This window comes from Phaenicophaeus curvirostris, chromosome 3 (assembly GCF_032191515.1).
Source record: "Phaenicophaeus curvirostris isolate KB17595 chromosome 3, BPBGC_Pcur_1.0, whole genome shotgun sequence".
Lineage (NCBI taxonomy): Eukaryota > Metazoa > Chordata > Aves > Cuculiformes > Cuculidae > Phaenicophaeus > Phaenicophaeus curvirostris.
In genome coordinates, this window is record NC_091394.1 from 45,199,167 (window position 1) to 45,212,753 (window position 13,587).

A 13,587-nucleotide genomic window follows, 5' to 3' on the forward strand; every position below is an offset into this window, starting at 1 on the left:
AAGGCTGGCGAAAACAAATTCTGTTCTTACAATGCATTACAAGATCAACTCTAAGACATTTAGATTAAAAATAAGTATCAACCCAGCATGATTCACTCTTCCTCATTTTTCCTTGGCAAATTAGCAAAGGAAAACAGTACTGCTGTGCAACAGTGGCCACCACCATCAGCCACAGATCATTACACTAATGCACTGGAGAACAAACCCAGCCCTCTCAACCTAGTAGTAAATAATTCAATTGGCAGGAAAGGAATAAAATGCAAGTGAACTGTCATGACCATCCATCCATTAGTGCCTCCTCTAACTCAGCTTTATCAGCAGGAGTTTCTTTAAAAGCAGTGGAAAAGGCATTCATCTAGTACCTCCCAGCCTTCTCTGCCTGAGAAACAAGCAAGAACAGTTTAGGATCCAAAAATACAATTTTCATTCCAAATGAATAATGTTGAGCCAAAGGTCAGAGACTTATTATTTCATTACTAGCTTCAAACTTAAGACTCGAGTCCCACAGTGCGATCATGAGATGTTACACTTCGCTAAAAATAATTAGTTTTGATATCAGTATTATGCAAACAATTGAATTTCTGTTTGGTTGCTAAAGCACATAGCTGCTTTTGGTATTAAAATTCAGTTCTGTACAGAGATCACAGACATTATTGCAGGATATCATTCCACCTACTTAGATAGAGGAAATCCAAAAGCATAAACAACATGTAAGCTGGACCTTCCACTTAGGTTTTTAAGGCAGCTGGACACCTCCACCCAAATCTACCCAAACTACTGATGCATGTAAACTCCACTGCTGTGAACACAACATATAAATACTTCTGCGGTTGTTGGTTTTACTCTGTCTACAGCAGAAGAGTTAACACAGGCGAAAAGCGTACAGGTGGTCTTACCTGTTTGGTGATGTCATAAACTATCACAGCTGCTGCTGACCCTCGGTAGTACATTGGAGCCAAGGAATGAAACTGTTAAAAAATACCCCCACCCCAACAAAAAATATCATTAATAAATCAGAATTATCACACTTTGTGAGGTCACATATACTTGCATGGCAGGACCACTGACTTTCTTTCATCCCATAGAAAACAGAACTCTTTATAGTTGCCCACCTCTAATTTTCCCTAAGAGCCAAGGAAGTAGAGCTCCCTTATCTCCTGTTGCTCTTCATCCTGCTGGATTTACACCATCAGCACTGACTGGTTCACTACAACTTTTCCATTACAGGGCATGGACTCCAAGGACAACTTTTGACATGAAGATCACCTGCACCTTGAGGGCTAACCTGACACCCCTCCTCTTGCTAACAGCAACACTTTGCTTTTAGTCGTTAACAGACGGGATTCAGCCTGGGTTCAACTTTTATAAAACACTGCAAATCACTTAGAATTAACTTGCCCAAAAACTCTGAACAACTTTCATGTTTACTTATTCTAAACTGCAGTAGAAATTTTGAAAAACATTGGTTCTTGCAATTTAAGTTATTCTTTAGCCTTTTTTTTCAAGGGAAACATCCTTTTAAGGAAAAAAAACCCAATAAATATGTTTATTATAACAACAGATTGCCAATGAACAGCATCATTTTCATAATTCACCATGACTAAGCAGCTAATTAGAATTTCAGCTTTTAATTACACAGAGAAAGGAAGTCAGAAAGCCTCTGCTGATTCAACTAAACTTAGTCTTAAGCAAACCAAAAATAATCTTTTTTGGAAAATATATTTAGTATCACTGTACTCGCACAGCCATTTTACGAATTTTTATTTGTAAAGTCATCTGCAAAGGCTTCATATAAAGCTGCAGTTAATAACTGAGGTCAGGTCTCAAATCGAATGCATTATTTGGGCAGGGTATGAATATCTCACTGCCCAAAGCACACGCACAGATCCGTGTGTTACACAGCAAACCCCTGTAGATTTACAGGACACTTCTTTGCCTCAGAACTTACTTACAGAATAAGCATTTAGACCTAGCAGCTTCCATATGTTGCACTGTTTCATGTGCAACGTGGAAAGCAAGTTATTTGTAGTACTGGTTCATTTGTCAGACTGTACGCCATTTATCACAGATCACATGCTCCAGCTCAAGGTGGATACTTTTTCTTATAACACAAAGGACACACGGCAGCAATGACAGATGGTCAAGTGTGGAAGTGTTTTGGGGAGCGAGGCAGGTGGGAGAGCTCATTAATAGGAGAAAACAGCAGGAAGAGGGATGAGAAAGAAAGAGGAATCAGTCAAGAAGCTAGGTCTGAAGAAAAGGCATCAGCCCAGATCCTGAGGGAGCTGAGCAAACACATGCCTTCCAGGCCTTTAGGGTGTGGCTTTACTACTTGCATGTTTAATGCAATAAATGCTTTCCAGAATTTTTAGGCTTCCAGATGGCAACCAAAATTTCCCGTCTGTTGCATTAAAGTACCCTGGAAACCAGGGATCTTAATTGTGGAGGGTAGATCAGACCTTTCATGCTGTATGCATACTTGTCCCAGTCTGTAACTTCCTGGAAAAACAACAATTACATACCCTACACACATGATGATTTGTTTTTAATCTAGATTACGAGGTATTTATGAATTTACAAAGAGATCTCAGATAACAGTAATCACACTTCACAGAAGCCATGCAGTTAAGCTCACCTGCTTCAGATTCCTTCAGTACTGGGCCAGAAAGCACACTGAGAACCTACACAATACCTTGGGAATTTCCCTCCCTTTTCTTTTGACCAGAACAAAAAAAAGCACCAAAAGAAAGCATCGAATAAACATAATTATTTGCATTACATTTTTACTAGTATGTTTGTGATGTAAAAACACATTTCTTAAGAGTCTAGACCATGATTATTAGATTATGAAACTTACTCAGAATTACAATTTTTCCATCCCTCTCAATTCTTTCAGTGTTGCAAAAAGTCTTGCCTGTTTTCTTGTGGACAGCAGTGATTTCTTATGATTGGGACATAGTGCATCATCATATTTGTTTATTAGACAATTCTTACTACTTCTTGTTTTGACAGGAACACTTTCCATAACAGCTGTTTCAATGAAGAATATTGTGTTAGGGCCAGAAAATAAAAATAAAAAAAAAATAAGAATTTTTTAAAAAGGAAGGAGAAAAGCAAACCTCTTTTGCTTGATCCCAGAACAGAACAACTGGATGCAAACTGGAACCGGGATGCAAACTACCAGGTTTTGGGTAAGATTAGTTTTTAGCTGGATTCCTAAAGCAGCTCGTTATGCATCAGATAAACTCCTGGCTCAGCCAAAAGTGAGGAGTAGGAATATGTGGCTGAGAAAAAGGAGGAAGGACAGGACCACTAGAAGTCAAATTCACATCAGTTTAGACCATACTGAAAGAGCTCTGCACTTGCAGAACTACTTAATGCACATCCCTGATGGTACAGTTTACTGCTACTGGCCGTTGGACTCTTTTTCTATAACAAAAGCAATAACCAATTTAAAACCAGTGTGGGTAATAAACAAAATCAATGAAAACTTGTTTTAAAACCCTTTTTGAGATTAATTATTCACTTCAGCAGCATGTTGCATTTCAGTAACAGAAATGCCAAACAATGTCAATCTCTGTTTGACCTGCTCCTTCTGTCAAGAAACAAAAAGCAGTAAGCAGAGGCACAGCATGCAGGAGGAATGCAGTTCCTCTGCTATTTAAGACAAAATAATCTACTTAAATATTCCAATTCCTCATAAGCTTGGAAAGAAGGAGGGCAAGACCACAGCAAGACAGGCTTGGAAAGGCAACTACCTTTGAAAGGCATTCAAGTTCAGTAGTTGTTGGTAACATATAAATACAACCTCCCTACTCTACTCTGCTAAAAAACTATTTACTTGCTTAGCTGACAGGACAGCTATTTCCTCTTTTGTGAATCTACAGTAATATTTTAGCTATAAGGCATTTTAAAAGAAGAAAACCTTTTGTCCCTATTTGGGCATGTAGCTTTGGGATTTGGAGTTTTTTAATACCAAGTGATAGTTTTCATCTGGAATGTAAGTTCATATTCCTGTTTGGATAAACTTGACAATCAAGATCTTATATTTCACATTGGACAAAGTGACCAAAAAGGGGATTACAATGCATCTTAATGCAATTTCCTATGGTCTGTGAGGAAAAACAGGTACTTTAATACTGTTTAATAACAACCAAAAGTACACTAGTAACAACCGTTATCAGTTTTCACAATACAGAACATCAAATAAAAACAAAATTAAATCCCCCTTGCCATTCTTTTGTAGAGTCTAATAAACAAACACAATAATACACTATGTCCTAGTCACAAGAAATCACTGCTGTCCACAAGAAAACGGTAAAAGACTCTTTGCAACACTGAATGAATCAAGAGCGGATGAAAAATTGTCACTCTGAATAAGTTTTCATGATCTCATAATAGACTCTTAACGAATGTGTTTTATGAGCATCACAAAGATACTATTAAAAATATTATGCAAATAATTATGTTTATTTTATGAGCTTTTCCTGCGACCTTTTTCTCCTTTTAAATCACTGCCCGAAAGCAAAGTCCTCTTGAACCGTTTCCTGGCCTAATTACCTGGAAAAGGAGTCACGGGAAATTAAAGGGATACAAAATACTAACATGCACATTTTTCACCTGCCAAGGACCAAACAACGTACAAAAGAGCAGCTAACAAAATTAAAACTTACAGGACTACTTTCTGTATTATAAATGACAACGTCCATAATCTCAGTTTTATAGCTCAGTATTTCTGCATCCAGTAATTCTCAAAAGTGTTAGGTGAAACAGAAGCAGTTTGAAACCTGCTCTGCTTCCCGACAAGGGCCACATAAAACACTCGGGCGGCCACCCCGAGCTTTGCAACACTGACAACCCAGGTTGCAACCCCAGGTTACTTGCCAGGGAGTCAGCCCCTCCACAACCCGCAGCTGTGAGCAGCACTCTGGCAGGGGTCATCCCTACCTGCAGTCAGCAGCAGCTCACATCACCTCAGGCAAAGAGGGAAACACAGCCCCGCAACAGTCACCTATCAGCGCGCGCCATCACAATTAACCACAACTCCTAACCCGTTTCAAAAGCTGATCAAGGTCCAGCCTAAAGTAATACCTTTTTCCCCCCATACTTCTACAGGCGTCTTATTATTTCAGCGATTAACAAAATTCTGAATTCCTAATTAACTACCTGCAATTTACTTGCACCTTGACTTACTAAAATCCAAGCATCAATGCTTGCCTTTTGCTGACATACAAACATAAAGCAGTTTTAACTTTGCCAGTCTGCTAAACCACGCTCTTCCAGTCTGAACGTAAGGTAAGAGGGAGAAAGCAGAACCTACTCACCCTTCTCTGCCTTGGTCCAGCTTCAGTTCATCTTTCCTGACTGCTGCTGATCAGGTTTGTATGCAAACAAAGAACTGTCTTAATTGCACTTCCCCTAACTTCTAATACATTTCTCATGGCTGCATCAGACACACGTGATCATCCTTTAACCAGTAAACACACTCACAAGTGGCTTACTCCTCTGTTTCCAAAAAAAAAAAAAAAACACCTACAACTTTACAGTATACATTTTTGTTGGGAGTCAAAAGATACAGGGACTTGCTACATAGACCACTGAATTTCATCTGCACCATTTTCCACCAGGTCATTCTAGGCACTGGGAATACCTCTTATCTTTGTATAATCATTATATGATACATATAATCATTGTATATATTTTGTATAATCATTGTATAATCATTATGTTATATATATTGTATATATCATTAGCAGCTCACCTACTGTGGAAATTTAGAAGCCTTGTGCCTCTCTTTCAGTAGGCAGAGAAAGTTTGCCTATTTGCAAATACTGGTCCACTTCATTGCTCATTAAGCCTATTCAGCTTTTGTAGGTGTTGATAACAACTTGTGAGTCTGAGGTCATTAAACCATGCAATGCAATAGTTAAGTTGTAGGGGTACATTTTCCAATTCAACAGCTACAGCAAGGCTGAAAGGGCCATTCAAAACATAAATAATGCCAAAAACCAAAATCAATGACTTGTGTAGCTTAATGCAGACTTTTAAGTCTCTTTTCCTTAGAGCAGGCCACTGAGCACACTACATACCTACACAGTTGCATTAAGTACTGGTGCAATGCTATGTGGGTTTAAAGCACATTTGTATTCATGCTTCTCTACCAACATGTACACTTTGTTCCTGTGGTTCATCATCTCTGCTGATAAGGAAGAAGTGAGGCCACATGCACATGATGAAATTTCTTCTGAAAGCAGGTCCTCTTTTTCTCTCAGGATCTGACTAGAAGCTGCCTAACCTTTACAGCTGCACAGCCCTGCAGCACGGAGGACAAATTCGGTCTCAGGTGGTACAAATGCAAGTTGAGCAAAACCAGTGTTGGTCTTGTTGATTCCAGGAGTATTTTGGGATTCTGCAACCCCTGATCTGGCCATCGCACTGAAGTCAACAGAAGCGTTGCCCTTGCAAAGGGCAGAAAAATGGAACCAACCATTCATTAAGAGATCTACCACCTATTTAAAAGCTCTGGAGCATTTTGCTTTGTGTTTCCTGTGCAGGGATATATTTGATTACAGGTAATGCTTTTCACATTTCCTCTGTACTAATAGGACAGAATGGGGAAGAAGAAAAACCCACAGGGTAGCCATATCGCAGTGCTTAGAAGAGAAAAACAAATTCAAGGGAGCACAACATAAATCACACCCAAGCTGCGGTAGTGAAAGACTCTTAACTGCGTCTTATGTAATGCTGGTTTAGAAAGCAAAACAGAGACCAAATAAATACAGAAATACCACTCCTGCCTATTTATATAGAGGCTGACAAATGCTGCTGAAGACAGTCTGGATTCATTCAATCTGCCAGGCACACCAGGGAACACTAACTCATGTCTGCAGCATTTTGCACCATGCTGTAGCGCTACACCCCAGCGCTGGCTTACGGCCACAGCAGGGCTGTCTCTTCCAAACTCCACAGTCAAGAGGAAAAAATTAAAAATCAAAATCCGAGACAACAACAACAAATCACGCAACCCCTCTTTGGGTCACTCTTACCGTAAAGAACATCACTTCTTCCTGGTGCGAAAGGATTACAATTCTGCCTACAAACATGGCTGGAAAGGGTAAGGATGCACAGAGTAAGCAGAACCAGACCAGCGCTCAGCAAGTGCATCTTCTCATGTCAAGGTCTGAATTCAGCTAAGATTTTTCCACATGGTACTTTTTCAAGCACCTGCAGGTGCATAGCATACACTTGCTTCCTGACAGCTGTAATCATTTGACTATATTTCATTCCCATTCTTGAAAAGCTGCTCTCTGACTACATAAATTGCACCTGAGTGGGCAAGACCAAACCACTCGGCTCCTCTCAAGGTCAGAGATCCTGATGCTTTCTTTATCTGGGTGCCATTAATGGTGAGGACAGCCACAGCTTCTGGCACTCTTCTAGCTGCTTATGTGTGCAGGCAGAGACACAACTCTGCAACCTCCTTCCCCTTCCTATTACACACACTTACCCTTCTAGACTAGGACCTTCACACACCCCCTCACTCAGTGGTCCATTCTGAGCCCATGGGATTTTGGGTGTCCCGTTTCTCCTGTTCTCAGCCCTTCCTGCCACACCATGCTCACAAACCCCTTCAGCCCTCTCTCCAAACCCACCTGAAATGTGTTCCTCCTCCTCACGCTTTCCCCCTCAGCTCAAACCACGGAGGTTCTCATGGTGAAGAGCACAGTAGACCAGTGCCACAAACACATTACTACCAGCCTGCTTAGCAGAGCTGCCTTAACTGCTTCCATGAACCAGACAAGCGCCCATGTGGGAAGAGTCAAAGGTTGCCACCACTGCATCTGTGCTGCATGAGCTCATTGAAGCAGCCTATGCACCACAAACAGTATCCATTCCTACGCTTGCCCAAGTCTGGGCATTTAAATGCCACGTTCCTGTCATCTTTTAGGCAGCGGCTGCCAATAAACAGAAAATCTGGGGCGTGGAGAGAAGCAAAGGCAAAAAACAGAAGCATCAAACAGATTATCCTAACACATAAGCTTCTCGCACAAGAAGCAGCACAGGGAAGGATATAAAATTCCTGACATTCTTAGCTGGCAAAAAGTGAACAGAAAAATGTTATGCATGAATGCTGCTATCAGATACCATTTAGCATTTTATAACCTTGAGTAGTTTTCCCTACATTCCAGTTCTCAGGATTCACAAGCTGAATAAATCAGGCAACAGCTCTCTATCTCTGACCTACAGAGTCATACCTACAGGTATTTTTTGCTAATTAAGTGGAAGAAGATAGATATAAAAGAACAAGCATTTTTCTCAAACATTTTCTTAAAGTGAAGGGAGGAAATTCCAACATTTTAGGATAATATTTTGAATGTATCTTAAATAAGCAGAAAACAAATCTTTGCAACATCACAGAAATTCCCCATGCTTAGCCTTTTGAAGTCTACAGTCATTAAACGAGATGCAAAAGATAGTACACCTGAGCCATGGCTCAATTGCAAGCTACATGCACCACAAGTTTGCTGAAGCTTAAGAAAAAACACAACCCCATGCATCTGAAATTATTTACCAAGCTTTACGCTCACTAAAGACAACATATACACTTACTAGCTCTAACATGACTTGTGCTCTCACAAACATGTACTACCAAATCACCTGTTGACCTTTGCAGCATGCTGGCAGTAGCACACCATGGTGAGGTCCTTACACTGCATACAAGGAACCACCTCCAGGCTGACTGAGCTGTGGGCTACCCTCAGCGACCCGTACAAAACTGCAGAAGAAAACTCAGGCCACATCTTGACTGCAGAAGTAATTCAAGCCATTGACAGTTGGTGTTAATTTCTCTCAGGATAGTCTGGTTTCAGAAGAATCATCCACGAGCTCAGTGATTAGGTTGCTCAGCTTAGTGGAAACATTCCAACTTGAGACTCCAACAACGACAAGTCCTCCTCTCAAGGTGCGTTTTCACCGTCTACCTTGTGACACTGTGTCTGAATCACCAGAAGTCAGAGAAGAAGGGGCTATAAAGCTCTTCAGATGTCTCATCAGTCAGCCTTTTCCTGGAAATTGAGCAGTTTGAAAAGAAAAAGCCCTATAACTCAGGGTAATTTCTATCAAGATTTAAACCGAGCTCAAGTAATTGAGGCTCTGTCTATTAAACAAAATTAAAAATCCCAGCGTTTAACACAGTAAATTTAAAAAGGACAGAGATAAATCTTCCTGCCCTAGAAACGTGGCTCTCCAGTTCCCTACTTATGTGCTATAATATTCCACAGCTGGCAAAATGGAAAACTGGCAGCTACCCAAAGTATTCAAACAAAGCATTGTAATTAGAAGCTACTTAGGACATCATGAACCAAAATATATGCTAATAAAAACATCATTAGCTAACTTGTGAAGAGACTCTTCTTCGGGGAGGGAACCTTTGCTAACAATAACGTAATTGTCATGCATTTCAGTCCCGGAGACCACAGCAACAACTTAAAGGTGAAGACGAAACAGTGAGATTTGGGAAAAAAAGTGACATTTGGAAAATAGTGAGGTGGAGGGAAGGTGCCTCTGAAAAACAGAATAAAGTGAATTTATGGGATTTCACACCAGCAAAATTGGGTCTGCAGAGACCAGTACTTAGGCACAGAAAAGCGGGGGGATTTTGTTAAGTGTGCTGCCAGTTTCTGGTTCTCCCTATCCAAAAAATGGGGGAAGAAAAAACAAGATAAAAGAATTAACAAGCTGTTTCCTTTTGTGATCAAATACAATGTACATTTTCCACAGCATAAGTTGCTGGAGAGCCATGTACCCTTCTCCGGGGTCTCCTCTGGGATGCACACTGAGGAGCATTTAGTCCCAGCAAGCCTATGACAGAAATGCTTTTGATCTCCACTTTCTGCTGCATTATTGTCATTCTGAGGAAGCGACATTTGCTTATTTTTTTCTGCAAAATGACAATTGTGGTTCCTTCTCTACTCTACCTACAGTTCTCAACTTTCCTGGTACAAAAGCAATACAATATTCTATCTAAAACTCATATGAATCAGAAGTTATCTGTTCTCCATGACCAACTTCTGACTAGCTGGCCTGTATATGAAGGTTCTTCAACAAACTCAGGTAATCCTACAAGCTCTTAAACCCAGCAATGACCAGTATTTCCAAAGGCTTGCTACATTCCAAGTAGCTACCTGAAAGTTGATTTAACGCCTCAAGGGGGTGCCGAGTACTTCCAGCTGCCTTCTCCAAGCAGCTAGGATACAGCTCCTTTTCAGAAGCACCCACATCAATTTCCAGTTTGTCCCAGCTCACCGAAAGCAGCCAAAAGGCACACTGGTTTTCACAGAGCAGTGCTTAAATAAGGGCTTGCAACTAAGATCCTTAACAGTGGTTTCTCCGCACTCTCCAAGCTGGCGGTTTTCCACTCTGGTGCCCAGAGAAGAGAAACTCAAAAAAAGAGAAACCCACGAACGAGGAGCACCAAAGTGCTGCTGCTGCTATAGTTACCGCCTGCCCGCTCTACTACAGTTAAGGTCTGGGCTTAACTTGCAAGGCATACGTAAGGGTCACCAAGCACTGGCACAGGCTGCCGAGGGAGGTGGTTGAGTCACCATCCTCGGAGTTGTTTAAAAGGCAGGTAGATGAGGTGCTTGGGGACATGATCTAGTAGTAGACAGGTATGGCTGGAGTTGATGATCTCAAAGGTCTTTTCCAACCTCATGATTCTATGATTTGGCTTCAGTTAAATCACACCGCAGTCTCTCCTGCTGTGAATCACAGGGGAGCAGCAGCACAGGGCAGGCTTCACATCAGCACACAGACACTGCAACTGCTGGCACAGCTGGAGAAGCACAGAATGCCCCAAACTCCAAAATAAGCACATGCAAGCCCTATGCTTGGCAAAACGAAGGCAATGTAGAAAAGAAGGAAGTCCTGAATACTATTATCAGCAATATAGACAACAGGGACATTGACAAAACCTTCAGACTTTGTCAGTGGAACATAAAGCTTCAACAAAAATTGCAAAGAACAAGGGAAGGACAACAGCTCTCAGAGCAGAAATGGAACTTGATAGACATTTATTAGCACACTATGGAAAATAGCAAAAGGCCCAAAGGTTGGGGTAGGCTGGGAGCTTTGGGTCATTACTGTTGTTCAGAGGATAAAGAGAAAAATTAACAGAGGGAGACATTAATTCTTGAATAGCAGATCAGAAGGAGTAACACAAGACAAAGTAACCAAAAACCCAGATACAAATTAAAGTGAATAAGCTACTGAGAAGCATCATGTGTTTAGCTGTAAACTGGGGATTGTCTCGGACAGAGAATGACCTGAAAGAACACGGATTTCACCTGGGAAACTTGTCTGCCTGGGTAGCTAGCACTCAACACCTGCCAATTTTGTTTACTGTATCACCCCAGTTTTGTAGAGTCATAGTGAAGGATTGTGAATACGCTGTGCAAACACCAAAGAAAAAGATGGTCCCTAGCCTAAAAAGGTTATAATTGACAATTACACGTAATTGAAAAGACGTAACACAAGTTATCTGTAACAGATTCTGGGCAAGGTTTGTGGGGGCCACCATTCATGGTTGTTGAACACACACATACATTAAAAAAGGAAAGCAGATGTTTGAAAAATGATGAGCTTAAAAAAAACTGAGAGGAAACATAAGGGACAAGATGGGAAGGATGGTTTTTGTGTCCAAGAGTCAAAGCTCAGTCAAGTCACAGATTTCCTGCCGCAAACAAGGCATCATTTAGGTCAGTAAATATGACTTTATTCATATTTGCTTGCTTTTATAAAAGAAAAAACTTTGACAGTTTTAAGACTATGTGAGAAAATAGTTAGTATTTATACATAAATGTCAAGAACTGAGTTTTGTATGCTAAAGAGCTTAATGGGGAAAAAAAAACAAAAGAAAGGAGAGCAGGGCAGCAGAAGGGAGAGAGAACAAACAAAAACTCAAATCATGGGAAAAGAAAACCGAAACTTTTCTACCTCTTGCAATAATTATCTGACCATGCAGAAATGGAACAAACAAGATCCAACAGAAGGAATGATGCTGTACTTCAAATATGTTTTTCAAGATCCATTTTCCCATCATAAATAACATACTGAATTACTAAGAGTCAACAGATTTCACCAGAGCCCCTTTTACACCACGCTGCGCATTGCAAATAAAAGCACAAGCATTACCTGCGCTTAACAGCAAAAATCTTCATTGACTGCAGTTCACATACAAGGCATGAAGAATACAGTGGGATGCATCAGGATTGACGTTACAGCCTGTATAAGCACCTCATTTTACCCCAACCAAACATGAGCATAGCTACATATTTTTTTTACAAATGGAAACAGTGCAATTCAAAAGAAAGTCTGAGGATAATTTAAAATGTGCGCAACGGTTTTTGCATTTCTTTCAAACCTCTCAGGATAAATGTGGGCATGTATTAGGAGAACTCTACAGTTCTACAGCCTATTACCACATACTGCTGCCACTGAGGCAAAGAAACAAATGACCAACAAGGCTTACACAGTCAATATGAACTAATGTCCAAAAACTCTGCTATGGCTTTTTTTTAAAGCCTAAGGAATAGCTACTTAATTTGTGTAATTCACTTCACACACTAGAAAAACAAGACAAAACCCCTAAGTAGTTCAGGCTGCCAGTGCTAAATTCTATAATAATAACAACAGTGGACACAACATGGGTCCATATGCAATGTCACAATCCAGGTCAGCCTTGGAGTCACCACCACGTGCTGGAAGTCAAGTGCTTTCCAACATCAATGAAGGCTGCCACACATAAACTTGATGAAACCAGAGGGGAGCTGGAGACTGCTCAGGCACTGCCCAAAGTGTCTTGAGGAAAATGGCTAACAATTCACACCAGGATTTTTTTTTTTTTTTTTTGGTAAGTGGTATAGTCAGCCTGCCTCTGCATTTTCCTCACCTGTGAAATGGGAACCTATATACTTGATGACTGCTGATCATCTGCTTCACAGCGCCTTGCAAAGATTCAGTATGTTTAGAAAAAGTATGCCAACACGTTAAAAAGGACTGGGACAACAAACACATCGTAAAGTAATACTCACCCGTTCCTGACCAGCTGTGTCCCAGATCAGAAATTTATGAAGCTCATTCCCACAAGGCACAGTTTTAGTCATGAAGGATGCCCTGAAAACAATAAGCAGCAGAAATTCGTGACACAACTGATAATCCAAATATACATCCCATAGACAGTTCTGCTGGGTTAGACTGCACAGAAGGAAACTCCAAAACCTTGATAAAATGCCTGCAGAAGCAAAAGTCCCCCTTTACTCAGATAAAATATATGACAACTCTATATGTATTTTAAAAGGACATTCAGAGTGCTATTGTGTCCAGGAACACAGTGTTCCTACCACTCACACTTAGCCTCTGCTGCTAGCTAGCTCCATCTTCTCAGTGATATGTCCCTGAGAAAAAGGCATCAGCCAGCATCACACTAGGCAATGAAAGCACAATTTTCCAGTTACAGCTAGGAAACCGGATCATCAGGGAACAGAAAAGTTATCTGCTGGAATGTATGTGGTGAATAGGAATAAAGAA

At 40.7% G+C, this 13,587-nt stretch overlaps 1 protein-coding gene across 2 annotated transcripts in view; it reads right to left on the bottom strand.

Annotated features, from left to right (window-relative positions):
• The window catches only part of RAB31 (RAB31, member RAS oncogene family), a 65,728-nt gene that overhangs the window by 20,879 nt on the left and 31,262 nt on the right, over window positions 1–13,587 (bottom strand). For both annotated transcript variants that reach the window (XM_069853843.1, XM_069853842.1), the window contains exons 3-4: window positions 13,092–13,173; window positions 897–968 (exon numbers count right to left, since the gene is read on the bottom strand). In XM_069853843.1, the coding sequence (XP_069709944.1) occupies window positions 897–968; window positions 13,092–13,173 (154 nt within the window). The remainder of the gene's footprint in view (window positions 1–896; window positions 969–13,091; window positions 13,174–13,587) is intronic.